Source organism: Sinohyriopsis cumingii, chromosome 2 (genome assembly GCF_028554795.1).
Source record: "Sinohyriopsis cumingii isolate HCF-2022 chromosome 2, ASM2855479v2, whole genome shotgun sequence".
Classification (NCBI taxonomy): Eukaryota; Metazoa; Mollusca; class Bivalvia; order Unionida; family Unionidae; genus Sinohyriopsis; species Sinohyriopsis cumingii.
Window position 1 is genome coordinate 50,376,461 of NC_142962.1, and position 27,848 is coordinate 50,404,308.

General features: G+C 34.0%; 1 protein-coding gene across 4 annotated transcripts; it reads right to left on the reverse strand.

The window, feature by feature from the left end:
* Window positions 1-2,424: 2,424 nt before the first annotated feature.
* On the reverse strand, window positions 2,425-23,913 carry LOC149804821 (transmembrane protein 196-like). Of its 4 annotated transcripts, XM_089945005.1 has the most exons (8): window positions 23,320-23,913; window positions 21,518-21,725; window positions 19,860-19,923; window positions 14,155-14,320; window positions 13,272-13,472; window positions 12,434-12,490; window positions 11,787-12,050; window positions 2,425-3,149 (listed from the first exon to the last, which is right to left on the reverse strand). In XM_089945005.1, exons 5-8 carry the CDS (start codon window positions 13,419-13,421, stop codon window positions 2,874-2,876), a joined length of 747 nt encoding a protein of 248 aa, XP_089801131.1. In that variant the 5' UTR covers window positions 13,422-13,472; window positions 14,155-14,320; window positions 19,860-19,923; window positions 21,518-21,725; window positions 23,320-23,913; the 3' UTR covers window positions 2,425-2,873. The 4 variants fall into 4 exon arrangements, with proteins under 4 accessions (XP_089801131.1, XP_089801138.1, XP_089801148.1 ...); XM_089945012.1 differs by lacking the exon at window positions 21,518-21,725; XM_089945022.1 differs by lacking the exons at window positions 19,860-19,923; window positions 21,518-21,725.
* Between the last annotated feature and the right edge of the window lie 3,935 nt (window positions 23,914-27,848).

Sequence of the window (27,848 nt, forward strand, 5' to 3'; positions counted from 1 at the left end):
AGGAAGCTTTATTGTTTCAAAAATGACTTTCTAGCAAAATGGCTGGTCACCTCCTCTGCTGCTGGTGTCATTTGTTAAATATTGCTCATACCTTTAACTAACTATTTTTGTGTTAAAATTTAGAAGAAACATTAAAATTCATTTTAATTTGAATAAAGGCGCATACATGACCTGTATAACTTTTACTATAGGCAAGCACAGCTTTAACTTAGGCCAGAATATCGGTAACGGAATGAATACGTACGGAATGCTATATTATATATGAAGAGATTCATGAAGAGGTAAATGTAAACCTCTTTCACCTTTAACATGTTTGCCTGACCAACCCTCTTTCTTAAAAGAGAGAGAGAGAGAGAGAGAGAGAGAGAGAGAGCAACGTTCACACACACACACACACACACGAGCAAGATAGAACACGGGAAGCAACTCTTATGAACATTCCCTCTAGATGCTCGGACAGCTACTTCCCGTACCAGATGGACACTCGAGATAAACGTTATGCCTCTCTGCCATAATTCGATGGCAGTAGCCTATGTGGCACCGAAGAATATACTGTAGCCATTCAGACAAATGTAATAGAAGAAATATTTCATTTTGTTCATAAACGTATGATTACATTGATCTGTTTATACAGTCCACCAGCAAAATATGTGAACTATACCGAATTGCATAGTTTGAACCTTAAACTAATAATGTACATAGAACCTAACAGTATTTAATACTGTAAGAGTTATCTCTCTTTCTCTCCCCTTCGGCTTGGCGGCATGTCAATTTAAGATATACTGAGCAATATTACTAATTTTCTATTATTTCAAGATACACTTGTTATATAGATTATAATGAAATATATAATTGTGAGTACTACATGTATGAAGCTCAACGCACAATTAAATAAAAATGTTATTCTTTTGACGTTTATTTATTTATATTCTTCCTATAAATAGAATACCCACAAGTACAATATAAAACTATAAATCTTATTGATAGTGTATAATTCCTGCTTTTCTTTTTTCCGATGGAAGAACACTAAATTAACTAATTAATAAATAGGATACATAATTAAGCTCAGGTATGTTTTCTTCCCGTGTGTTGTAGTGATTTAAGTTGAAGTAATTATAGATGGTCTTCGTAATTTTTGGCACTTAAGCTGTTTATGTCTATTTGGCTAATATCTGATGACCATTAGGTCAGTTACATGAAACAGAAATTTGATTCGATGACAGATAATCTGCAACATATAGACTCAAAGTCTTAAATCTTGTTAGTTCGTTACTCTCCCATCGCATCTATGATTGCTGCTTGACGTGATAAAAATTCCAGCTCTTGCGTACGAAAACTACCGGTATCATTTTCAGTTTTAAAATTTTATGTTTTGTATGATCCAAATTATATTTTTGTAATAGTTTTGGTGAAATTTATGTTCATATTTTTCATTGACAAGGAATAACTTTTGTCTGTTTGATCTAATATTTTAAGAGAAATCTCTTATGCTGTTATCAGTACTAAAATGTTTAGCCAGTTTTCATTTATGTGTATCTGAAAACGTATCTTATCATTTTATAGATCGATACATAAAGCAAGTTAGATAGACACTTAGGTACATATATTTGCAGATAGAAGCATATAGAGACTGAAAGAGGGAAGGAAGAAAACGTTTATATCATCCAGGTATATATGGTCCAACATATCACTATTACTAAAGTTTCTTAACGCTTAGTACATGTTCAGTATGTAGACAATTCTGTTGCAGGGGATCTAATTAACCTCATTAACCTCATTAACCTAGTCAGTTACCTAAATAGAATTGATCGGTTTTGAAGAACACCGGAACTTAGGAAGTTTGGTTAAACCCTATAAAGCCAAAACGAAAATTTAAATTAAAGCAACACTCCATGACTTCTAGACTATTCCATATTACTAAAGATAAAAGTATCAGTTTTTCCATTGACATTTTTCCATGGATTTCCTTTCACTAACATATTGCAATTGTCCTGGAGAAAGTGTGTCCTGTAATAGGGAAATTTTATCACACCGAAATTGTACTTATATAGCTGCTTTATATCTTATCAGAATCTATAATCTTAAATTTATGAGTTGTTTGACATTTTAATATTTAGCACGTTTTAAATTATCATGCATTTAAACATAAATTTCCTCTTTTATCTTTACACTAAATGCCCTGGATTGCAAGTGATTCGAAATCTGAAGGCAGATATGCTGTAAAAGCTAATTCTATTATTATGGAAATATACAGCAAAAGTTTGTACATTATATACGTTGCCATTAAGGTACCAACATTTAAAAAATTATTTTTTGAAGTAAACGGCATATCTAATCGAAATTTTAATATAAAATGCTACCAGTTGTGCAAGTTAACAATGAATAAGAAAAAGAGAAACGCGATTCACTGTTTACAGACTCAAGTAAACAAGGAAAATAACCTTTTCGCAAACTCACATTGCGAACGTTGATAGAATTCAAAATTCTGAAGATGAAGATACGAAAAATTAAAGATAGAATAATATTTTAATCGTTCGTAAAATAGAAATCAAACTCCTCTTTTACGCGATAAACATTTAATATGCATTGTACAAAATATGATTTGGCACTTGTAACTATATGATTTCAGTGAGTCAATATATGTAAGCTCTGAAAAATATATAAACTATTTCTGATATTGGAATGTTCACAGCCTGCGCAAACCTCGCATGCATTGACCATTGCTCGAGTTGTTCGTGTAATAATCAACAGAATATAAGTTGTGCCAAATTTGATCTAACTAAAATTAACGTTTCCTGTGATGCAATATTTAAACGAAATACCTCGTTCATGTACCAAACAAGCGCGAGTTTCTCGTGTATTGCTTTCATTTGTCAACCATTGCAAGGATAGGCCAAGTAGAACTTATCAAAACCCTCTGCGGCCTCATTCTCGCGCACTAAGGATGTGATCTGAAATATTTGCTGCCTACTAAATGGACGGTCGGTATTAAGGCGTGTGGTTTCTACATATCGTGGGGTCTCAATGCTAAGTCTAACCCCAGACTCGTCTATCACATTCATTTCCAAATCTTCTGATTGGCCGGAAGTTTGAGTGTCGCATGCAGATGTTGAGTGAGTGACTTCATTTCCATTCATATCTGCATTATCCTGCACATAAAGAAAACAAAATCTGAGTTTGATTCTTTCTAGTTCTAAAAGACTCCTTTAATCTAGTAATTTCTATCAAGCAACTATTATTAATGTAAAATGCAGTTATGGGATTTGGTCGTCAAGTTAATAATTTTAAATCATTTTTTAAAGAGATTGCGCGTGCTATTTCGCTCAGACTTATGGTCCATTTGTGTATCGAGCTGCACCTAGTTTTAAACATGTAACAGAACCGATTCTTATAATACTTCCTTAAAGTTTCAGGCTTAGACTTAGTTCTTTCCATTCGGCCTCTCTAGACTAGTTCCCTTTTTGAAAATTAAAATTAAAATATGCTGCCCATCAACTGACCTCTCGGGTAACTCCGCCACACGTATATACCAAACAAGACTTAGGAACGCGCCTCCAGCACATTGTGATCCAATTCTTTACTGCCCACTACTAACCAGAAACCAAGTACAAGATCTGAATATGAATGCAGTTCACGAAAAGGTCGAACAAGTTGGTGTCCAATGGACGGAAAGGAGCTTTGTCCTTCATTTAGAACGACACGTGTTTGGACAATTAATTCCGGAAAGAAATCACTCGCTGAGTGACAAAGATAGAAACAGAACCGTCATGTCTGAGGGTCGGGGTGTTAAGAGAGAAATTTCAAGGGAAACAAATATAACGAAAAACTTTCCCCAAACAAAATCAAGCAGAAACGAAAATTTTATGAAGTAAACACGTTAAACACTGGAAATGTTAGTACCAATTAAAATTAAAAAAGGCATAGTCCTTGTCTGTCAGAAAACAATAAAAATAAAGACAAATACACGAGTTTACAAAAATATCTTGTGGGCATGAATTTCATATGTAAACACTTAGGTAAAGAAAATAATCAATGTTCATATCAATATTACAAAATTAGTAAATAAAATAAAGATACAATATCCTGTATTATCTTAAACAGCCACCTTGATATTTAATAATATCAATTACAGTCAATGCTTCTGTTGTAAATTCTATGTATGTATGTATGTGTGTGTGTGTGTGTGTGTGTGTGTGTGTGTGTGTATTAGCGTTTAATGGCACCTCAGCACATGAATGGTGCCAATTATCAGAAAGGTCTAAAAATGTATAAATAAAAAATTGAAGGAATACTTTAGAAGCCAGTTTTTCTCTTTCAGTAACTTTGCTTTTTAAATTTGCAATATGCTACAATAGTAAAATTTGTTTGTCTCATTGTTATATTAGAGTACATAAACAGCAATATTACAGTCATATTGCGTGGAATAGCTTCGTACTTGCTATTAATGAAAGAGGATAACCTGAATATGATTTGGAAGAAACATAATTTGGGCCTATGTCACATTTTATTGAAATCACAGTAATAAAAATAATAACAATTAGGATGGAAATAATAATTTAAAAAATATAATAATAATAATAATAATAATAGCAAGAATAATAATAGCATGGTAATAGCAAGAACAACAACAACAATAATAATAATTAATATTATTGCTGTTATTATTATTATTGATATTATTATTATTATTATTATTATTATTATTTACTATATATTCAGATCATCTGTGAAGGAAGGTGAGCAAAAGAGATTACTTAGTGCTCACGTATAAAATTCATTGATTTTCTTTTGTATTTAAGGGCGTGTGTAAATGTGAGTGTGTGAAAGAGGATGAGAGAACATGTGATTCTAGGTATAGTTTTTTATTCTCACGAATGGAAATATTTCACCTTGATGATTATATTCATCGATGTCTTTGGTAAAACATAGACATGAATAAAGAAAATAATATATTAGGCAGCTCACGTATTGTACATATATTTACAAGGGAAATATCAATATACACATAATCACGCATAAATTGGGTAAATTGATTACCTAAATAACATTGAACACATTAAATCTGAAGCTTTTTTTAAACTAAATATAGTATTTAGCATTCCTCCACAAAACAAGCTGAAAAGTAATAGCACATACATTTTTCTAACTTGCGAGTTATTTGATAAAATGGCATCAGAAAACACGATGCATTGAAATCGCATTTGCGTAGAGCACATTATCTAGGTTGTGGATCTCTCTCTCTCTCTCTCTCTCTCTCTCTCTCTCTCTCTCTCTATATATATATATATATATATATATATATATATATATATATATATATATATATATATATATATATATATATATATATATATATTGTATTGTATTGTATTGTATGCTTTTGTTGAAATGGGAAAGAGGTGTGGGTTAATTAGGGGTTAAAGGCTGCTGTGAGTTAAGAGTTGAAAAGTTTTTTTTTTATACAGAAAAATGATTTGCATATTAGATGCTTTGTGAAACTATTTTTCTCACTTAACTATCATACTCTGGCGATAACAATATGAATACTTTAGACATTTTGGCTATAACAATAAGAGAAAACTTCTGGTATTCTGCTAAGTGTGGATCTCGAAAAGTCGTTGACTCGATACGCTGAAAATGTTTGTCGGGTGTACTCCAAAAATTCCATTTTGTAATGTATTTTAAAAACTGGCAGATACATTTTATAAGCGTGTATAAGAACGTTTTATGAACAATGATTTCTGTTCTGCTTATATTTCAGTTGAAGCTGGTAAGACAAGGGGACAAACTGTCGACATATTTATTAATGATTGCTTTAGAAAGAATTTCTCATAAAGTTAGATTTTCAAATTCCGTAAAGCTATACATTTAAAAAACACAGAATGATTTCAATTTGTAGATAACACAAATTCGGTTAGTGCAGGTACTGAGTCAGTAGGAGAATTTTGAATCTTTTGTCAGGACGTTGAAAATTGTTTCGGTCCCTAAAAGAAAACAAAAAATACACTGAGGCAATGCGGAATGGATCTTACAGAAACAGAGACTCAAACAATTTTGGATTTTCATGGAAGAACTACATAAAGATTTTGATTACAGTAATTACATTTGGTATATAGTAGCAGACGAAGACTAATTGTTTGGCTTATTTGTTTGGTGGTTTCTTTTTCATGGGGGTGGGGGTGGTGGAATGCTTGGTTATGGTTTGGGTTGAAAAAAATCAAGCTTTTAAGAATTATTTATCAGTTTGCAAAACAAGAAAACAATCGCTTACAAGGAAACATTTAATTGTGAATTCATTGTTATTGTCTAGTTTGTATATGTTACACTCCTTACGACAGTTCGTTGGTGGAAGATTAAAAAAGGTTGATCGTTTGATGCTAGGCTTTGTCCGAAATATAATAAGAACATAAGTAAAGAATATTTAGCAATGAATAAGTTTGCAAAAGAGCTCTAAATATTCCGGGCTTAATTACTGTTGTTACTTTTTATAAAATGCCATTTTCATTGTTACAACTTCAATTTGTATAAGTTTTATAAAAAAAATCATAGCATGTGCTATAGTCGAACGCTGCGATACTTTTTACATCACAGAGATATACAACGTTCCTCGTATATTCCAAGTTAGTGCGTTGTGTAACAGCACACAGTAAGATGCTACATACAGAAATTCATTTATGTGAGGAACTTCCCCGGCGCTTTACATCTGTAAGTAGAAAACATACACTAGTACTGTGAACGTCACGAACACTAAAATCAGCCGATGAGCTTTAGCCTACTGGCAGACTTAGTTGGAGCAAGGAATGCGTTATGCAATAATCTTGCAAATTCTCGCAGCTCCAGACCAAAAGAGTAAATCCATTTGCTTTAACCTGAAGCCTTTCTGGAGCAAGGCTACACGTTCTATGCCGTAGGTTCTATTTAGGCGGGCTCCCAAATGTGTACCTGCGCACTTTTAGAGTTCTGCCTTTCCCTACAGGTAAGAGACAAAAATCTAGTTTATTTATATTTAAAGTCTTTTCCTTCTAGTTCCACAATGTATTACTGTGGTTTGAGGATATTATGGAAAGTAATTCAACTTTCTCTTTTTGGCATGCTGTATTATTTTTTAAAATTCTAAAATGTCTATTGTTAAATATAATGTTTTATGGGTTGTTTAATCGTTTTCTAGGAATTTATATGTATTTGAAATTGTAATATTAGATTATTTTTGCCAAGTTCATGTTCCATGATAATTACTTTTAGAAATAAAATACATTCAAAGTTAAACACTATGATCAGTCGGCATTCCGGGGTGAACATTCAATAGTTTTTCGTATTCCCTACAAAACAATTTCAACAACAGTCATCAATATTGGTTTTTACTAAATGTTACTTATATTTTTGTTATCTTTGGCTCATTCGATATTTAATCGTGTTTATCATATTTTAAAAGGCAGAAATTCCAGAATTTTATGAAGTTGGTAAGCTTTGAAAATATATACTAATTTTATGCTTAATTTTATATCTAGAATGTAAAATTTTACTCGTGTCATTTTTCTCAATAGAGTATTGTTTATTTGAATAAAGCAATTGTACCTGCCTGTGCGTTTTTTGAGGTCTGTCTTTCCTTGCACTTTGAACTTGGTAACCGCTCGGACCCGAGCGATGAAAAAACATCGTGTATCGCAAGGTATGACACATCCCTATGGGAGGACAAAATACTTTGACTATTTTTCTCTTTATCGATATGAGAGTTTCCCCGCAAATAAATTTGTATGGGGGCCATCATGCAGACACAATAAGCGGCCAAAAATTATAGCAAGTGAAAGAAGAGAAATCATGATACTATTACTTAAGTTTTGAAATTAAAATGGATTCAAAAATATGTTGATACTTTGGTTGTTCCGCCTCGGAAAATGTTTGCAAATTATGCTTTGGTTCTACATTGCGATCTAGATCTTTTACTGTTTTGCAACTATGGCATTTATTAACAGCCCGATTTAGACATTCAAAACTTATACGTAGAACCTCTTTAGTTATGGTTAAAAATTTGAGAAGATCAAACTCATGAATTTATTTAGAACAATAGCCATAGTTTGGAAAGTGGAAAATCGTTTTGCTTGACAGACTATATGGATGCTGGTATTTGGTATTTGCAGGACCTTCGCACTAAAGAAAGAAAAGGAAATTTGTTACAAAATTCTTTTGGGGGTGGGTGGGTGTAAACGGGTGTGAAGGAGAAAACTTTTATTAAGTATTATGCTTTAGTTCAGCAATGTATTTCGAAGAAGGCAGGCATGTTGATAGAAACTACACAAAATGCGCAAAATATTGAACTTTTACCAATATGCAAAGGTACTCGAAATTTGAACGTGTTATCAACACAAAAAACCTAAACAATTATTGCATAATACGAACATCTTATGCAACATAAATTGCGAGTGAATTCCATCGTTAAAGTCAGATAAAGTGAAAACTATAGCATTCAGTTAGAATGTACATAATAATTTGAAGGACTTGTAGCATAATTTAGGTAATGTATATTTCGCATTATATACTTTGACAAACGAAGAACTTAATATACTTCATGGATATTTAGCTTTAAATACTTTGAAGGAGGTACAATATAATATACTTCATGGATATTTAGCTTTAAATACTTTGAAGGACGTACAATATAATATACTTCATGGATATTTAGCTTTAAATACTTTGAAGGACGTATACCATTTATATACTGCATGAATATTTAGCTTTGAATTCTTTGAAGGATGTACAAAATGATATACCTCATAGATATTTAGTTTTAAATACTTTGAAGGACGTACAACATAATATACCTTATGGATAGTTAGCTTTAAATACCTTGAAGGACGTGCAACATTATATACTGCATTAATATTTAGCTTTAAATAATTTGAAGGACGTACAACATAATATACGTCATGAATATTTAGCTTCAAATGCTTTGAAGTACGTACAACATATACTACCTCATAAATATTTCGCTTTAAATTCTTTGAAGGACGTACAACATATACTATCTCATGGATATTTAGTTTTAAATACGTTGAAGGACGTACAATATTACATACCTCATGGATATTTAACTTTAAATGCTTTGATGGACGAACAACATATACTACCTCATGGATATTTAGCTTTAAATGCCTTGAAGGACGTACAACATATACTACCTCATGGATATTTAGCTTTAAATTCTTTGAAGGACGTACAACATATACTACCTCATGGATATTTAGCTTTAAATGCTCTGAAGGACGTACAACATATACTACCTCATGGATATTTAGCTTTAAATTCTTTGAAGAACGTACAACATATACTACCTCATGGATATTTAGCTTTAAATGCTCTGAAGGACGTACAACATATACTACCTCATGGATATTTAGCTTTAAATGCTCTGAAGGACGTACAACATATACTACCTCATGGATATTTAGCTTTAAATTCTTTGAAGAACGTACAATATTACATACCTCATGGATATTTAGCTTTAAATGCTTTGATGGACGAACAACATATACTACCTCATGGATATTTAGCTTTAAATGCTCTGAAGGACGTACAACATATACTACCTCATGGATATTTAGCTTTAAATGCTCTGAAGGACGTACAACATATACTACCTCATGGATATTTAGCTTTAAATTCTTTGAAGGACGTACAACATATACTACCTCATGGATATTTAGCTTTAAATGCTTTGATGGACGAACAACATATACTACCTCATGGATATTTAGCTTTAAATGCTCTGAAGGACGTACAACATATACTACCTCATGGATATTTAGCTTTAAATGCTCTGAAGGACGTACAACATATACTACCTCATGGATATTTAGCTTTAAATGCTTTGAAGGACGTACACCATATGCTAGCTCATGGATATTTAGCTTTAAATGCTTTGAAGGACGTAAACCATATGCTACCTCATGGATATTTAGCTTTAAATGCTTTGATGGACGTGCACCATATGCTACCTCATGGATATTTAGCTTTAAATGCTTTGAAGGACGTACACCATATGCTACCTCATGGATATTTAGCTTTAAATGCTTTGATGGACGTACAACATAATATGCCTCATCCATTTTTAGCTTTAAAAACTTTGTTGTAAAAGATGAATGTAACGATTCTAGGTTGCTTTCGTAAACAGGCATACTTTTTTGTTTGTAATATACATGCACTTAATCACTGATTCAAGATTTTAAATTATGAATATATGAAACAGGTTTTAACGGATTTGCCATTGCATAAGAAAATATGATATTTTGGAGCACATAAAAAGCTCAAAGGATGTTCTAACTCATCTGTTGATAATGTACATGAAACAAACATTTAAGTAGGTTTAAAACAAAGTTTCCTGGGTTTCGTCGTCCTGAGAGAGATTTGTTCTCAGTTTATAAGATTGAGAATATATATGCAAACAATTGAAATTTGGTTACATTTTTATGGTGACTGGAAAGAAACTGAACGTTTTCTTAAAGAATCATCTAACATTTGTTTCCATGTTACTTTTTACACAAAATTTTTTGTACATAGGAGAAGCTCCCTCCCCAATCTCTCTGACACACACACCCGAAGTTCAATTTTTGTACTAATTTATGAATACTTTACTAGCTAATACAATATTATTTCTGAAAATCGCAAATTCAAAATATATGAATATTCATGTGCTGTAATATAACTGACAGATACATACCCTCTGGATACTTCTGTTATACTCTTCTGTTGTCAAATTTCTTAATCTATCTACGTCCACATTTGTATATGTTTGTATATCTTGTATATAAGCGTAGGTACGGCATATGTATGATATTTATATTGCCGTGCTTTATTCTTCCTTTTGTCTCCTCATGATACCTGTTATACTTGACGAAAGCTATGCATTTCAACTAATATTCATGAAAGAAGATTGCATATGAATAATGCATGCTCTTTGCAAAGGTTGTAAGGATGTCTGTACTACATCATGAACAAGTACCTTGCTTTCCTTGAAATTATGGGTGGTTTTTAATTTTGTCGAGTTTCAAATACATTTGGAATATTACAGCAATTTAGTTTTGCTTAGTTATTTTAATTCCTACAACCGAGCCAAGTGGGGCTGTTGGGAATGATGTAAACACATAGCAATTGCTAAATCAATTTTCGGAATAACCTCCAAGATTCCCATATTTCTCTCTCTCTCTCTCTCTCTCTCTCTCTCTCTCTCTCTCTCTCTATATATATATATATATATATATATATATATATAGGCATGTCTGACATTAGATCTATTCTTATCTGCGTACTTGATATAAAAATGTATTGATGGAGAGAGTGTAATTATTCTCCATTGAAGACGTACAATATAATGTAGGTCTAGAGGCATAATAACATGTACTCTTCAGGTCATAAGTACGATCAAAACTTGCTTCTTATTTAATTCTCAATAAATAAAGAATATTGATTTTGATTAATGTCACTCCTTTCTTTCCAGGATTGATGAACTGGTCCTGCAAATTTCAGATGTAAGTTATAACTGGCAAATAACACTCCCAAAACTGATCGTGCAAAATCACATCAAGGTCACGCGCTAAGATGCTCAAAACGCGAAAGACATTTTAGGGCTAGTACACAAATCGCAAACAACTTCTAATATGGACAGACATTTCTTTCATCTAACTCAAGGAAGACGGCATAAATCTATAAAGTTATTTTCATACTGAAGTCGTTTCTTCTTCTTTTTCAATGAGGGGCTTGGTTACAACCACAATATCTTTTTGTCCAAGTACCTTAACATGGAACATTCCTTCTCTTCTCTTGCACATTTCCTCCTTGGCAACTTTCGCCATTCGACAGCTACAGAGTGTTGAAAGCAGACAGATGAGGCATTCACTGCCGGCCGTAGTCAAGGCGACAATGATTAACGCGTCTTTGTCCTTTTTCTGGAACGTGTGTCCATCGGTCGTGTAATTGACTAGACCAAGACGCAGAAGCTGAATACTCACAACAGCAGTTACCATGGAAACAACAGAAAATGCAGTGAAACACATTATCTGGAAGAAAGAAAAATTTAGAAAGGAAACCTTTTAAAATCTCGACGGATATAACTAAATAAGGAAATGGCTATTGGAGAAAGAAGATCTCTTTATCGATCGAGCTTTTTCCGTTACGTCATAGCTTTGCAGTTCAAGGTGGTTTTTTTAAAAATATCTTAGCCACTTGTTCACATGCCACTTTTGGCAGTTGCTGCTTGTTTAAAATGTGTCCAGTCACTCACTGGTCTAATTGGCGGCTATAATATGACATAACGTTATGTCCTCAAACAGCTCATGTATCAACAATTCAAAGACAGTTACAAGCTTAATGTTATCGGTCGTATTGGAACAAGTAACAGATGGGACAAAATTGTATTACATACATTGAACTTAGAACTTACCACATAGGAAGATTTTCGTTTTGCACAAAGAACTCCCAGAATTCCGGTAATGATGAACTAGAAAAAGATATTATGAGATGAACTTTTAGTACAAAATCTGGAATTGACTATAATAACTTTGCTAAAGGCAGTAAGTCGATTAAATCTAACATAACGCGCCAATTACGACTGTTTAGGTGGAATTTACTTCGGACACATTATGGTACAGATCAGCATAACGAGTAGATTTCCTTTGTTAAATAGTTCTCACAAAAACATCTGATATTTATTTTATTTCTTATCTCACTATACTCGTAACCAAATTCACTTTTCTTTTTTAGTGATGAATTTATTTATAGCAAAATAAAAAATGTTTTTTCAGAAAACGGGATATGTTTATATTTATTTTTGAAATATTGACGCACCGATATTTAATCTGACAGCATTTTAAAACGCGGCGCAAACAACAGCAATCGCAACAGGTATAACTGAAACTGAGAGATGTTTGAAATGGTTACCCAAAGTGTAAGGTAGATCTGATGTTGTAGGAGATATACTTTTTACTTCTAATTGCTGTTAGAAAATATGAACAGGGACAAACGTGTGATTTTTCCTCCATTCAGTATCTCCTAATGCGTTCAAAGGAAATTTTAACATATTATGCGTACTTATCGTCCTGCTGGAAAACGTTATGTGCAAATGTTAATTTTAAATATCATATGTATTTATGGGGAAAATATTTATATAGGTACATAGTCATTCGGATATCTGAATAACTCTCCTTTCGTTTTAATTATGTAAGTTTCATTAACACACACACACACACACACACACACACACACACACACACACCACTTACAAATGCCCCACTCCATATTGGAGAAACATTGTGCGCCATCCAGACCTCTGCCTTGATACTGGCGACGATTCCAACGCAAACACTGATTAGACCCAGGACAGCATGAAATCCGGACAAAATGTACACAGCGGTCACGACAAATACTGACATGGCTATCTCCTTTAACGTCCTTGTACTCTGTGGTCAATGTGCCATACAGAACTGCAACAATAAAGAACTAATGAACTGTACAAGTAAGTAGGCTAGTAAATAAGTAAGTCATAAATATTTAAAGGTTCTGGACAACGATGAAGAAAGCATATATGTATGTGTTGGCATTGCACAACTGCTAAATGGAATTGAAATTTAACATCAGTAAATAATATAGCAGACTAAGAGCTTTCAATATTCCGTCGACACGGTGAGTCCTAGTCCTGGAGCTGCATCCTTCACGAGCAGCGGAAGTTGGTCTGCTTAGATGGGTCAAGGTGAGATACGGGAAATCCAATAGTGGGTAGAAAACCACCACATTCAAAGTCAATCGCGATAATTAAAAAAGATCTATATAACTATAATGGTCGTATTCTTCAGGCTCGCATTTTAATTTTACAATACCGTTTACCAGGTTTTGAACACGACGCTCTCAAAAAAATATTCGCATTCACTTTCGAGAATCGGATGTTCATATTCACTCTTCATACAAAAAAAAAATCTCTTCAATGTCTCTTTTCTGTACAAGAATTTTAATGTTAACTTTCCATTTGAGTAAAGAGTAACAAATTTCTTGCATTTGTCAGGATGTGTCAATACCTGTCATACATTCTTTCTCGCTTCTTTTGTTTTTTAAATTTAACGGTTATGTGCATAACGTAATCACTATAATATGATGAAATATATGCCAAACCTTTAACGAAATTCTGCAAACGGCTTGTGACTTCAAACTTGCAGGGTGACCACACTTGCAGAGTTGTTCGCAAGCTACAGAGTTTTCATCGAATATGTATATTGGCGGCTGTATTGGCAACTTAATTGCAATTTCGGTTAACTTTATGGACTTGTTTCTGCAGTACCTGTGAATGAATATAAAAATCTATAGTATGGATTTATAGTAGGGTACGATAAATTACATGTAAATTGATAGCAGCTAGAGATAGTGAAAGAAGGAAAACTTGAAGAAAGAAAATGTCCGTTCGATATTAACGTCCAAAAGAAATGAACATATGAATGACGAGGATGGTATTGTAGGAAATGACCATGACACTTTACAACTGAATAAAACAATTACAATTTAAGAAATAGTTGATAGTGTTAGCTCATTGAAAAATGAAACTCCACATCCCTACAACATTTCGGTCATATATTACCAATTGACTTTACCACGTACTGTTTCATTTCTTAGTGTGATATTCAACAAGATCTTTGAAACCGGGGAATTTCCAAAGGAGTGGTCAAAAATTATTATATACTCCATATTTAAGAACGGGAGTATGAATGACCCGAGCAATTACATGAGAATTTCTCTAATAAATGCAAAATATTCACACCTAGTTTGAACAAACGGTTGATATATGGCCATAAAGTAATGATATAATAGATGAATTTCGGGCTGGCTTTAGAAAACACTACAGTATTTGTGATAATGTATTCCGTTTTCATGCAGTTCTTCAGAAGTATACATGTAAATTTGGCGGTAGGTTTTACTGTTTAGTTATTGATTATTCAAACGCCTTTTATCGTGTACAAGATAATAAACCATGTTTAAAAAAACCCAACGTATTCTTGTTTGAAAAGCTGTGTGCGAACGCAAAATGGACTAATCAGATAGTTTAATTGCAATGTGGGAGTAAGACAATTATGCGTCTAAATTCTTTTTGGTCTTTTTGTTGTTGATTTGGTTCAGAAATTACCAGCAAGTGTAATATGGTGTTTTCTTCCCAGAGAATTACCAGAGATCCTGGTCTTATTGTATATAGATGATACAGAAATGGTTTATTCTCTCTTGGTTTTGTTTATACATGGCTAGCTGGGTGAAAGAAACTTTTTTTCTTTCTTTTTTTTTAAAACAACGTCTAATGGATTCCATGTTACAGATCTGGTTTAAGTAACATGGCTATTCTAGAAAATATGTTTATTATAGTCAGTACAAGTCGTTATTGGATATTGAGAAAGATTTAACATTAGGTCTGCCTTTTATTTTCAGAAAGGCATTTGCATCCTTTCGATGTTCTAAACATGATTTAATGATTGATTGAGGAAGACACACTAACATGGACAGAAATCCAAGAGTTTGCATGCTCTATCTTAAATAAAGTGTATAGAAAATAAGTATCATTTCCAAGCATATTTACTTCTTACACCAATTTAAGACGGAAATATCTAAACGAGATCTATAATATCAACCCATCAGTAAATACATTTACAAATTTAATGTCCGCTCAGAAAATAAGCCTAATTACAAATGTTTCGAATATTTTTGTATATTGCTTTTAAACGAAGAGATGAGCTCTTAAAAAGTATTAATATCAACACCTAACCATGTGTATTTTACAACAACGTTACAGCTTGCTGTGTATTATATTGTGTTATATAATGTTCTTTATGTTGGGCTGTAGGACTAGAATACTGAATAAACGTTCTGTTCTGTTCTGAAAACGTAAAGCAAATTTCTGGATGAGAATAAAAAAGAATTTGTACACAGCCAGCGTTTAGACTGTTTTGTTTATTAATTTTTTCCAGTTTGTCTTGTCGAATTTGTGGATTTCTTGTCAAATTATTTTGGTCACCCTGGCAACTGTTTTTTAAAAAAAATAATATCTTTGCTAGTGGACCTACTGAATTGAAAATGAGACTCAGAAGTACATGTTTGCTCGATAAATTCGATCAGCATTTTGAAAATGTGGCATGGATCGAAAATCCTAGAAATCTCATTACCTGTGAATCGACAACTTTGCAGGCTTTGAAGTAACTTGTTTGATCAATAGCAGCATGGCGCATCATTAGTGACAAGGCCTGCCCTGTATATTTTTAATAACCAACCACGTCTCTAAAATACGGTGAAGACGTGCACGTACGTGATGATTTGCTTTACAATTAGCTTGAACTACATCAATACCATTAAGAAGACATATTGTTACACGTTTATGTATATAGACGGTTCGAACAATTGTTGGGGCTGCCATAGCAACACCCCAAATAACCATCTCGAGCATTCATTTTTACGGATGAAATTATAACCATAATTCGTATATTTGCATTACATTCAAACTGATCCAAAAGCAAATGTGTTCATCTTTCCGATTCTTTTTAAACACCGAATGCCTTCTAAATCTGAAATTTAACAACCGGTTAATATCCCAGATCTTACAGAAACATGAATTTCTTCTTAAATATGAAAAACAACCTTCTGAATTGTTATGGTTGCGCCACATATATTATGTACTTCTGACAGGGTGACAGGTGTAAGTTGAAGTTTAGCATGTGTAGCATGCACAAGTGGGGAGAATGTTGACATACCTCTATGCTACTTTCACGTACTGTGGCTAAGCTTTAGTAGCATGTTGTGGTTGGATTATGGAAATTGTGCCTGATCTAAGAACATAGCCGATCAAATGGCGTCTCCCATGTGCACTAAAAATCTGCCTGAACTAATCCAATGGGCAACTTCTTGACCACCAGAGAAAATCTGATTTATATAATATTTGAAGTCATTATATGAAATCTTCCGTTCTGAAACGGTTGTCAATTTACTTTAGCTTTTATTAAAAAGGGAAAAAGAATTTTGTTAAAGTTGGCAATACTAGCCTCCGAAAGTGAAGTCAATGAATTATACAGTCTGAAAAAAGTATTAAATAAAATGGTTATGAACTCTTTTTCGTACAATTTACATTTTGAAGTATATGAAGTGAAAATGACCAAACGGTGCTAGCAGTGTTTTAATAGGGGCACACCTGAAGTAACTCCAAGCTATAGTCTCTATAACCCAAATTATACCTATCAATATTATGCACCAAATGAAAGGGAATTCAAAGTTCTTTTAACAATACTTAAGCAATGCAAGGGCTGGTTTAGACAGTCTGAATAACCAGCGACAAAAGCTGGAATTCTGGTTCTTTAAAAATTAAACCCGATGCAAAGGACGGAACTGAAGTGCGCTACCTAAATTGACAACCGTTTCATAACGGAAGATTTCATATACTGACTTCAAATATTATATAAATCAGAATGTTTTTCATACTTAGAAAATTATATATAATATAAACTCCCTAAACAACTTCAGAATATCAGTATTCTTCATATGGAAAAAAGCAGTATGTCTACTTTCACTGTGCAAGACAGAAATGTTCTGATATGAACTTGATGAAGCATTTTCTTGACCACCAGAGAAAATGTTTGATAATTGCAGGGAATGCGGTTTATATAACATAGTTTGACAATATGTCATAAAGATTGGTTGATGTTTATAAATGTGTGTGTGTGTGTGTGTGTGTGTGTGTGTTCACGAGGGATAAATCTGAACAAACAATCTCAATGGGTCAAGTCCACCTTACATGTATAAACAAGATGTTGGTTGTAGACAAACCAATGAAATGACTTTGAAATAATTACTGAAAACGTTATCCTCATTGTATGATAGTACCCGAAGGGGGTAGGCGTTTTGCAGTGTAGTGACCTGCCCAAGGAAATATATGAAACTACCAAAGGATCCAAAAGATAACAAAGCTTAACAAATATATATTCTTTTAGTTCAAAAAAACATTCTCCCTGAAGGGACCACATAACCGTATTTGTTATATATCCCAATCTCAGGGTCAGGAAAAAACAGTAAATAGATAAGATCACTCGAAACGAACTTTGTACATTATATTGATTATGTAATAATTTCAGGATTGCTTTGCTAATGCCGTCCGCTAACTTCTTGAAAATGTAACATTATCAGATTGTGTACAGGAAGATTAACGGTGTTAGATTAGCTTAGAAGGACATAATTCATACATTTCTAGAAAGATTTGGCAACTGATTCACTTTACAAAATGAAAATAATTTGTCAGGTTTCATTTATCAGTGGATGTCCACGAGAATGACACGATTGAAGCAGACGATGAAACCGCGACTTCTTTGCATTTTGTTATTGCCTTGTTAGTTTGTATATAATGAACAGTGAAACTGAGCATCACCCGTCTGCTTTTTCGATTTGATTTTACATATACTTTTCTTCCAATAACGCTGTTGTACACAAAATTCGTTAAATTCTCTCAGTTTTAGAACTGTAAATATTTCACTTAAAAAGACATGTGCAAAGAAAAAATATCAGCTATTCAAAGGGCATGGGAATTGCATTTAGGTTCCAATTAATTTTTATCAGAATCATCAAGAGCTTGCTTTCAAAATTAAAAACCAAAAACTTAAGATTGTTGTTGTTGTTGTTGGGTTTAACGCCATTTTTCAGCACACGATAGGCTATACATGGCGGCCAGTATTAATGGTGGAGGAAGAACCCGGGAAAACACCGGAAAGAACCACCGACCCACTAGAAGCTACTGGCAAGCTTTCTCACATACCCACATTGGCTGAATCCTAGACTCGAACCGCCGCAGACAGAGGTGAGATGGCAGTGATCCGTAACGAAGAGCGCTTTAGACCACTCGGCCACCCGGGGCCCCCAAAATAAGATACGCAGAGCATAAAACAAGTTACAGGGAACGTCACAACTAATTTTATTATGATAATGACAACAGCGAAGACGAGGATATGGCATAATGCGATATGAATATACAATAATTGACGTGTTTACTTTGAACACCTTTTGGAAACTAGCAATATTCGGTTACTTTAAATAGCATTCTTATTCGCCACTTAAAAATAAACGCATTGACTGGCTCTTTTATTTCTGTAGGATAGGAAATAATGACCTTCTGGACAGTTGAGTGAGCATGAGTGAGTTGAAAGTGGCTTCACAGACAGAATAATTAAAGACAACGTGCAGTACAAGAACGTTGAAAATGTTCATTACATTTGAGAGAGGGGAGAGAGAATGTATATGTGGTTGACTTATTTTTTTATGCCCATGCACGATATAATCACGCCATGTTCATATCCTTTACTTGAGGGTTAGAAAGTAGTGAGATCTGGTTGCAATTTCCTTTCTTTGGAGACTTAATTACTTGTCGACTGTCTTTACAGCAGATCAATATATAGGTAGCATGATTAAAATAATGACAAGCCATTATGAAATTTTTTAGTTTGTATGTTTGTAGCAATTATTGCTTGTTGATCAAAACATATTCACGGTTCTAAATCATCGCTATCATGTTGCCCTGTATTTACCTTTCACCGAATGAAAATGTTCTGTTCATGAAATATAATGACAACAGTTTCTCTCTCTCTCTCTCTCTCTTCTCTCTCTCTCTCTCTCTCTCTCTCTCTCTCTCTCTCTATATATATATATATATATATATATATATATATATATATATATATATATATATATATATATATATATATATATATATATATAAATTAGCTATACAAATTTGAATAAAGTTGGAATTGTCTCAGTTGACATGGCAGCAACATTCTTCACAGCCGAAACAGCAAGAAAACAATTCTTACCTCAGTAGAATGCAGCATGAGCTAGAACTCACTGGAGACTTTTTCGAGACCTATAACGTTGTACCTATTACAACAAAGATAATAAAAACAGGCAGGAATATAAAATCACGATGCTTGATGTACTTTACCAAGGGAACTACGTTATGCTGAAACAATCCGTGCACAGCTAAATAGTCTTTGCGAATCTCAGACATACACAAAGGCAGTGACAATTTCTACATCTCATTTGGAGAGAATTTATACAATGATACTGTCATGTAATTGATTAGTTTCTGCAGAAATATCTGGTGTAAAACTGTCAAAGCTGCGTTCAATAATGCGTGGTACTTTTCATCAACGGATGTAACTTTTATCAAACTTAGTTATGCCATCAGTGGAATACAGAAATCTAAATTTAGAATGAACATAAATTCACTTTCAAGTTAAAGGCATGCTGAGAATGAAAAGAATCAAAAAATGCTGCAAGTAAATGCTTGAATTGTTGCAAATCAATAGCAGTATAACACTCTGACATTTGCATGTCTCAACTCGCATTATCAGTTCTCTGTTCTTATAGGCAGACTGTGAGTGTCGCCACCTATTTTATATTGTTTTCAGTTGAAGACGTCTATTTCCCATGTCATTCATAAGTCGAGTGCCATATATGCATTGTGTAATGTTAAAAAGGGCGCACTAAATTAAATCTTAAATCTATTATTGGCATTTTTGTAAATAAATAACGACCACGATCATGTATTTAAAAATAGTATAAGAATGTACAAGCTGCACAAACAACAATACTAGATTCGTCTTCTGGGGAAAACTATGTCTTACATGTGGAGATGTAACGGAAAAGGTGTGTATTGACCACGTATTTCACTCGAATCGATGCATGCTACCGATAAATAATAGGGTCAGGTAAGATTATTTTGTTGAATGTCAGCCCCAACTTCTATGATTCAACTCAGCTGACATAAATGTCATATTCAGAAGCATGACTGACTGCGTAGGAGATTATATATATACATAGTCAGTTAGTTTGTATAGACTGACATTGTTGTAGAATCTGAATGTTTCTGTTTGTGTACTTGTCTACTCATGTATAGGCACAATTGATGTGACGTTTTTCACTTACCTAATTAAGTGTGTGTGTGTGTGTGTGTAACTAAATTTGATCTGAGGAAATAAGGGATCTGATACATGAAATGATTCTAAGAATACGAGGCATACAAAAGAAACACAAGAGGACGAATAAAATGCAGACCTTTCATTAAGTCAGAATCAATACCTTACACTACAGGCCCGGATACCTTACACTACAGGGCCGGATCAGGTCAAGTGTTGTCGGTGTGGGCAGCGGGTTTGAATAAATTTAAAAAGGGCCCTGACTTTACTCGAAAGGGCACTTAAGCAAAAGTCATCTGTCTATTTTCTCAAAGTGTGCACACTACCCAATAAACATACGTAAAAATAAAACGATGGTCCAATTCAAATGACAAGTGTATACTTTGTGTGTGTACGCCTTCTTTTAGCCGTGGAGGGGGTTTGTCTGAAAACCCCGGAACTCCCTCTCCACGATCCGGCTCTGCAATGTATGCTTGTGAAATCTGTTAATGTGAATACAGTAGTTTACTTTCATCAGAGAACAGACTCCAAGAAATCGATAAAGCAAACATTACCTTTTTATTAACCACGACAAAAAGAGCGAAGATTGACGGCGTCGTCAATCGATTCAGTAACTTTCAGCTTTAACATTGCAAGCTGAATTACGGTCGATGATCATAAAATGCATGAGCTGAATGGAAAGCCTCTTGAACTTGTGGCATGTAATTTTTCAAGGATTTATATTTCGTCCATATCCTTGATATTTACTCACGTCTTCTTTTCCTAAGAGCAAATAAAATTCCTAAATTTAAATACAGTCACGTAAATCAGTGGTAACCATAAAAGTTACTGGTATAAAATGGTAAAGTACAGTCAACAGATCTATGGTAATTGCATTGTACGCTCAAGGGTTCAAGGCGCCCAGGTGCAATACTCCTGTTTATTGATTATAGCTGTGTTCCTTTGCCGGCAAAAAAACTAACGAGATTAATACTTTCATATTCTCCAAAATTATTTGTGAGCATATGTCTCGAGGAGGAAGTATATCCGATTTCATTAGACAGTGATCATATATAATGAATTACAATCCGCAACATCACTGTATGCCCCATAAACGTTCTATCATTATATCCCGGCCTAAAATATTCTCCTGGAACATACGTGATGATTAATGGCTGTACGACATACGTTATAACTTTGTCTGATTCCTTGAGTTGACGGCTTGTAAGTATCTGTAGCAATATATCAGAGTTTGGGTTTTATAATGAAGTTTTGAATGTTTTTTTTCCCCAGAAGCATCCTGCTAATCTATTATTACAATTTTCTCCCAGAGTGTATGAACTTTCACATACAGGTAGCATTGCTCTATTTTTCTACTGACGAACTTTCTCTCGGAGTAAGGCTAAAAGTGCAGTGAAAGATGTTCGCAACATCTAAATTAATTTGTGGTTTATATATAATTCTAGCGAAATAAACATCAATTATAGACAAATATCATCCCATAATAACGTTTCCTCTGTTATGGACCGAAAATTGAAACTAAAAATACAATGCATAATTAAAAGACATCGAACAATACTGAAGGTCAATCATTTATTAATAACTGGAAGAGCTTTGCGATGCGAGAACGTAACTTATCCATATACAAAATGTCTATAAAATGATTTTTAAAAAAGAGATGTGGTTATTCCGTGAATTTGAATAGTATTATATCTAACTTTATATCCAAGCACAGAGGACATCAACCCTCACATACATCACTGACAGAGATTTTGAAACTCACAAATAAGATGGTGAAAATCTTCACAAGCTGACTTAAGTTTACATAAATCGGAACCATATATTTTGGTAAAGTGTAGTAGCGTTCTCTAGAAAACCTGGATACCAGTTATATTAACAATGCGTTGCAATGCCTTCTTTGGTTTATGTAAACCATGCTCAATCATGGCTAAAATAATATGCAATTCTCTACTTTAAAAAAATGGATAATTTCAAATTGTTCCAATTTAATAATATAAAACGTGAATGATCTGCTAATTATTAGTCATAGTTTTCGTCCTCGTTGGATTCCCCAAACTTGTTCTCAGCGACGTGTTTAAATCCTGTACGTAAAAAGTGTTTCTGCGTAGGTTGAATTAGATAGGAAACACTGTTGCTTTTATTGGTTGGAAGATGGTGTGTCAGGAATGGTGTCGATTAATATGTCTTTACCATTCAGTCCGAGTATTCATTCTTCCCATCATTTAAAACTATTCAGTAACCACCCCACCCCCATCTCCATTTCGAAATTCACCATCCAATTCCGGACTCCTAGCCCACAGATGGAATCAGTACTAGAAAATGATTTTGAAAAGTAAAAACTTAGTTTGATACCTACCTTCGATTACTTCTCAGCCGAGTTTTCCTCAGAATATGACATCTTTAAGCTTCTCCGTTGAGACCATCTGACAAAGTCTCGGAATGAGTGAAATCGTGCCCTCATTTTACCAGGGAATCATGAAACATAAAGCTGGTAATTGCCGCCCCATATCTTGGCAACGGCCTCATTGATTTTCAGCCTCTATCAAACGCTGGGTTGCCAGAGGCAGAATTTGCTCTGCAATCGATTTTCTTATACTGCTGTAGAAGGTGTATATAATTATTTGTTAAGGAATCACAGCTTCACTAGTATATGTTGTATATTGAAAGCTTGATAATATTGTGAGAAAAACATTTGTTTCTCGCCTTCTGACTATCTCATTAGAGAAATAAAGAGATGTTTTAGGTGTTATAACTATAATATACATATGTATGTCTCTCTGTCCGCCTGTATGTATATATGAATGCGTATCTGTTTGCAGGCATGCATGTAGTTAGGGAGGCAGGTCTTGTTGTTGTTGTTGTTGTTGTTGTTATAGGGTTTAACGCCAATTGTCAGCAGAAGATAGTCTATAGATGGCGGCCAGTATTATTGGTGGAGGAAGAACCCGGGAAAACCCAGGAAAGAACTACCGACCCACAAGAAGCTACTGCCAAGCTTTCTCATGTACCCACATTGGCCGGATATATATATATATATATATATATATATATATATATATATATATATATATATATATATATATATATATATATATATATATATATATATAAGAGAGAGAGAGAGAAGTAATTTTGATTTTAAGATTTATATTGTTTAGTATCCCCATGGAAAAACTGTTCCAAGGCTATGGTCCTTAGACTCACTGTGCACATTCATACGCGATGAAACAACCTGTAGTAAATACCGAGACATATTCTAAGTATTCAAGCTACACTGGATACATACAAAGTATCGATTAGTAAGTAGTACAGGTAGGATTAATGTATACACAATTTATAATTTTCATCTGGGTACGAATAGGGCAAGAAAATAGAAAAAAAAAGAGAAACTGGTAATAAATCCAGCAGATCATTAATATCTTTAACAATTTAAGTAGAACATTAATATGTTCTTACATCCACTCATACAAATCTTACTTCAATATATATATATATATATATATATATATATATATATATATATATATATATATATATATATATATATATATATATATATATCGAATGAAAATCATATGGTAAATAATAACAATCATTTCAAGTGTACTGGATCCAGCAAGGGATCATCACGTGTGTCAGGGATTGATTAAGATAAATGCAATAAACTGACCACGAACAGTGCGAAACTAGTATCTAGCTAGCCTGAACGCTTTCGACTCTTTAATGAGTCTTTTTCAAAGGCAAATACAAAACATAGACAATACAAACAAACAGAACAGAACAATGGTTATGTTTGCGAAACTTTAACATGGATGTTTCTACAGGAATTCAACCTTTTAACTTTATTATGTTTCAACTAGTTTATTTCAGCTTGTTGCTAATACTAGAAAATATTTGTATTGACCTAGAAATTGATGAGCCATAACACCATCTGTTATTTTATGTTAATTTATGTAGACGCAAATTATATCCCGCATATTTCATTGTTATAGTAGTCATAGGTAATTAAGCAAATTTAAATAATTATTTAAAATAAAATGTGTCGGCTGTAAAAGATAATTTTAATTGTGCATGGTTGTCTTTTTCTAGTCTTCTTGGTTTAAACCGTTTGGTTTCAATGTTCTAAGGCGGCGTATTCAGTAAGATTCCTTTTCTTTCCATTGTTTGGGGACTATGGTTGGGGTTGCAGTAAGTGTTACATCACTGAAAGTGTGGTCAGGAGAGGAGAAGTGTTCTGCGACCGGGCTTCTGTACAGCTTCTTTGTCATCCAATCAGATCTATGAACGTTGATGCTTTTGTGTAGCTTTTCAGTTTCTCCAAATGCTGAAGGCTGCAGATCTAATATGTGATGAGATAAATGACATTCTCTGTTTTGCACGTTTTGTTTGGACTATGTATGTTTTCTTTTTGTCTAGTTACTGTGCTAGAAAGTTTCTTGCTCGCTATCATATGTTCACAGGCTTTGCAACTTTTATCGCAGGGGCCAGATTGACTGAGGTGGTCTTGATTAGTGGTTGGCGTTAGCTTCGCCCTGGCTAGGGTGTCCTTGAGGTTTTTTGTCTCCGGTAGGCGACTACATGTTTGTTAGGGACGATTAACTTTAGTGTGTCCGACGAGATTCCACGATGGGCCAACGTTTCACCGATGATTTTACCTAATTTGTGGTTTTCTGGATGGTAGGTCAGGATAAATTGTATCCTATCAGCCATTTCCTTCTTTCCATAGTTTAGTAGGTAATCGCAGTTTATTTGTTTAGCTCCTTTGGGTTGCCTCCGTATTCAGGTCTTTGCCATAGCCTCGGTAAATTAAATGTTTAGGTAGCTCTTCAGACCTTTTAAGGAATGTTTCATCGTCCGAGCAAATTCGGCGTATCCTCAGTGCCTTTGCTAAATGGGATGGCCCTAATGCAGTGTTTTGGATGAAGCTGCTTGGGAGGAGATAGTGGTGTTTGTCGGTTGGTTTGGAGTAGATGTATGTATTGTTTTCTACCAGACTGGTTTTTCTGTCCAGGAAGACGTGGTCTGAGTTGGAGACTTCTGCTGTGAATTTTATTCAGAGATGGAGGTTGTTTGCCTTTGATATGAAGTCATCTAGACTTTCTCTTCCATGTAGCCATTTCATTTATATATCATCAAAAAAGTTTGAAGACGCACTGAAACGTTTTCGGCAAAGTGATTTTGTGAAAAGGGAAATACAACAGATCTTTGTTTAAATTTCAGTATAATATGGATATTATAAAGTACAATTTTATCACGTAGTTAATTCAGTAAAACTTTATCAACGTAAACGTTGATTGCAGATAAACAAACACGAAAAGTTCTTGTCATTTTCTTCCTAAATTCTACAATCTATGTAAATTTTTTTGACAACTGAATATTAACAAGAGACTCTCGGAAGCTTTTGCTCAAAACTTCTTACCTCTATCTTTATTAATAAACCAACAGGTCAGGTTATCATATTATATTTTTATTTTTCTTCCATAAGTTTGAAGAATATATTAAAAAAAATACAAAAAACACCCCCCAATTGTTTTCTTATTTTGTTGACATGGAATATGATAATGTTTTGCATATTGCAAAGCATGCTGATAATAGTTGAATAAAAGAGAAGTTATAAATGTTATCTATAATATGTATAAATATTATTTGGAATGTTTCTATCTTTTCCAGTATTTAAATGGGGTTTTACAGGGTGAAAGTCTTTTCCCACACGTTTTCTTTTATGTGAACGCCCCTTCCTATGACTTTAGCTTTATAAACTAAAATGGCATCACATTGCAAGTATAATAATGATACATTATTCAACGCTTAAAATTTACCTTTACTTTCTTATGCGGACAATACCGTTGTTCTAAATGATAATCAGACGAGTCTTATTAGCGATATTATTAGTAAATTATTTTGATACTTAGAAACTCATAGTTATCGTTGACAAAACTAAAGTATTACTATTTTGGTAAATATTATAGAAGTCAATGTCTCGTATAATGGTAGTAAATTAGAAGAGGGATATGAATAAAACTACCAGCGGTTTCTCTCTGGAGTTTGACGTCGTGTCCCACGAGGATCTCCCACGCATGACCTAGCAGCAGTACATAGGAAATGTGTAAAACTGGGGTATGAGCTATCGAAGATTAGTGGCGAGCAAGAGTAACAGAAAGTGGAACGTTAACCTGAACATGGCAGAAAAAGCATGAAGGCAATAGTTATACTGTGTAATAGGCAGCGACGACTTAAACGCGATATTGAGCCTTTCTGCAACCCCTGATTGAGAACATCAGGAAGCAGATCATGGGCAAGAACGATACCAGCAGTGTGAAGACGTCCTAAAAATAACGACGAGGGAACTTAACAAGGATACTGAGCTGCCAGAGCGCGATATTGAAGTCTACTATGAAAACCAGGTTTCCCCTAGTCCTCGATATGAGGTCAACGAAAGACTACACGTTCGACTGGGTAAAGAAGGCTAACCTAAAACGCGGATGAAGCCGTAACGCTGCAAATTCAAAGAAGAAAAAAACGGTCAAGAGTCAAGCGAGTTAAACCTGTTCTTATATGACAACAGTTACGCACAATTCAGCATGCAAAATGGCAGATATGGATTAGCCATCTTGTAACCCTTGGATAACCCCTGCACTACGCCGTCCTTGGAGCAGCTTCTACGAGTTCTTTGATAGCGTACGGCCACACTGTGCAGTGTCCTTGGCCGCCACGGCTGTGGCAAGGATTTTGCCTGCCAACTGCTGAAACCGCTATTTAAGAGCCACTTCGATTTTATCGTGAGTAACTGTCCTACTATCCGTCTTGATAATATACTTGCGTCAGTCACAGCTGGTTTGATAACATTCACGTATGTTCATATAAACAAACGATAAGTGAGACACG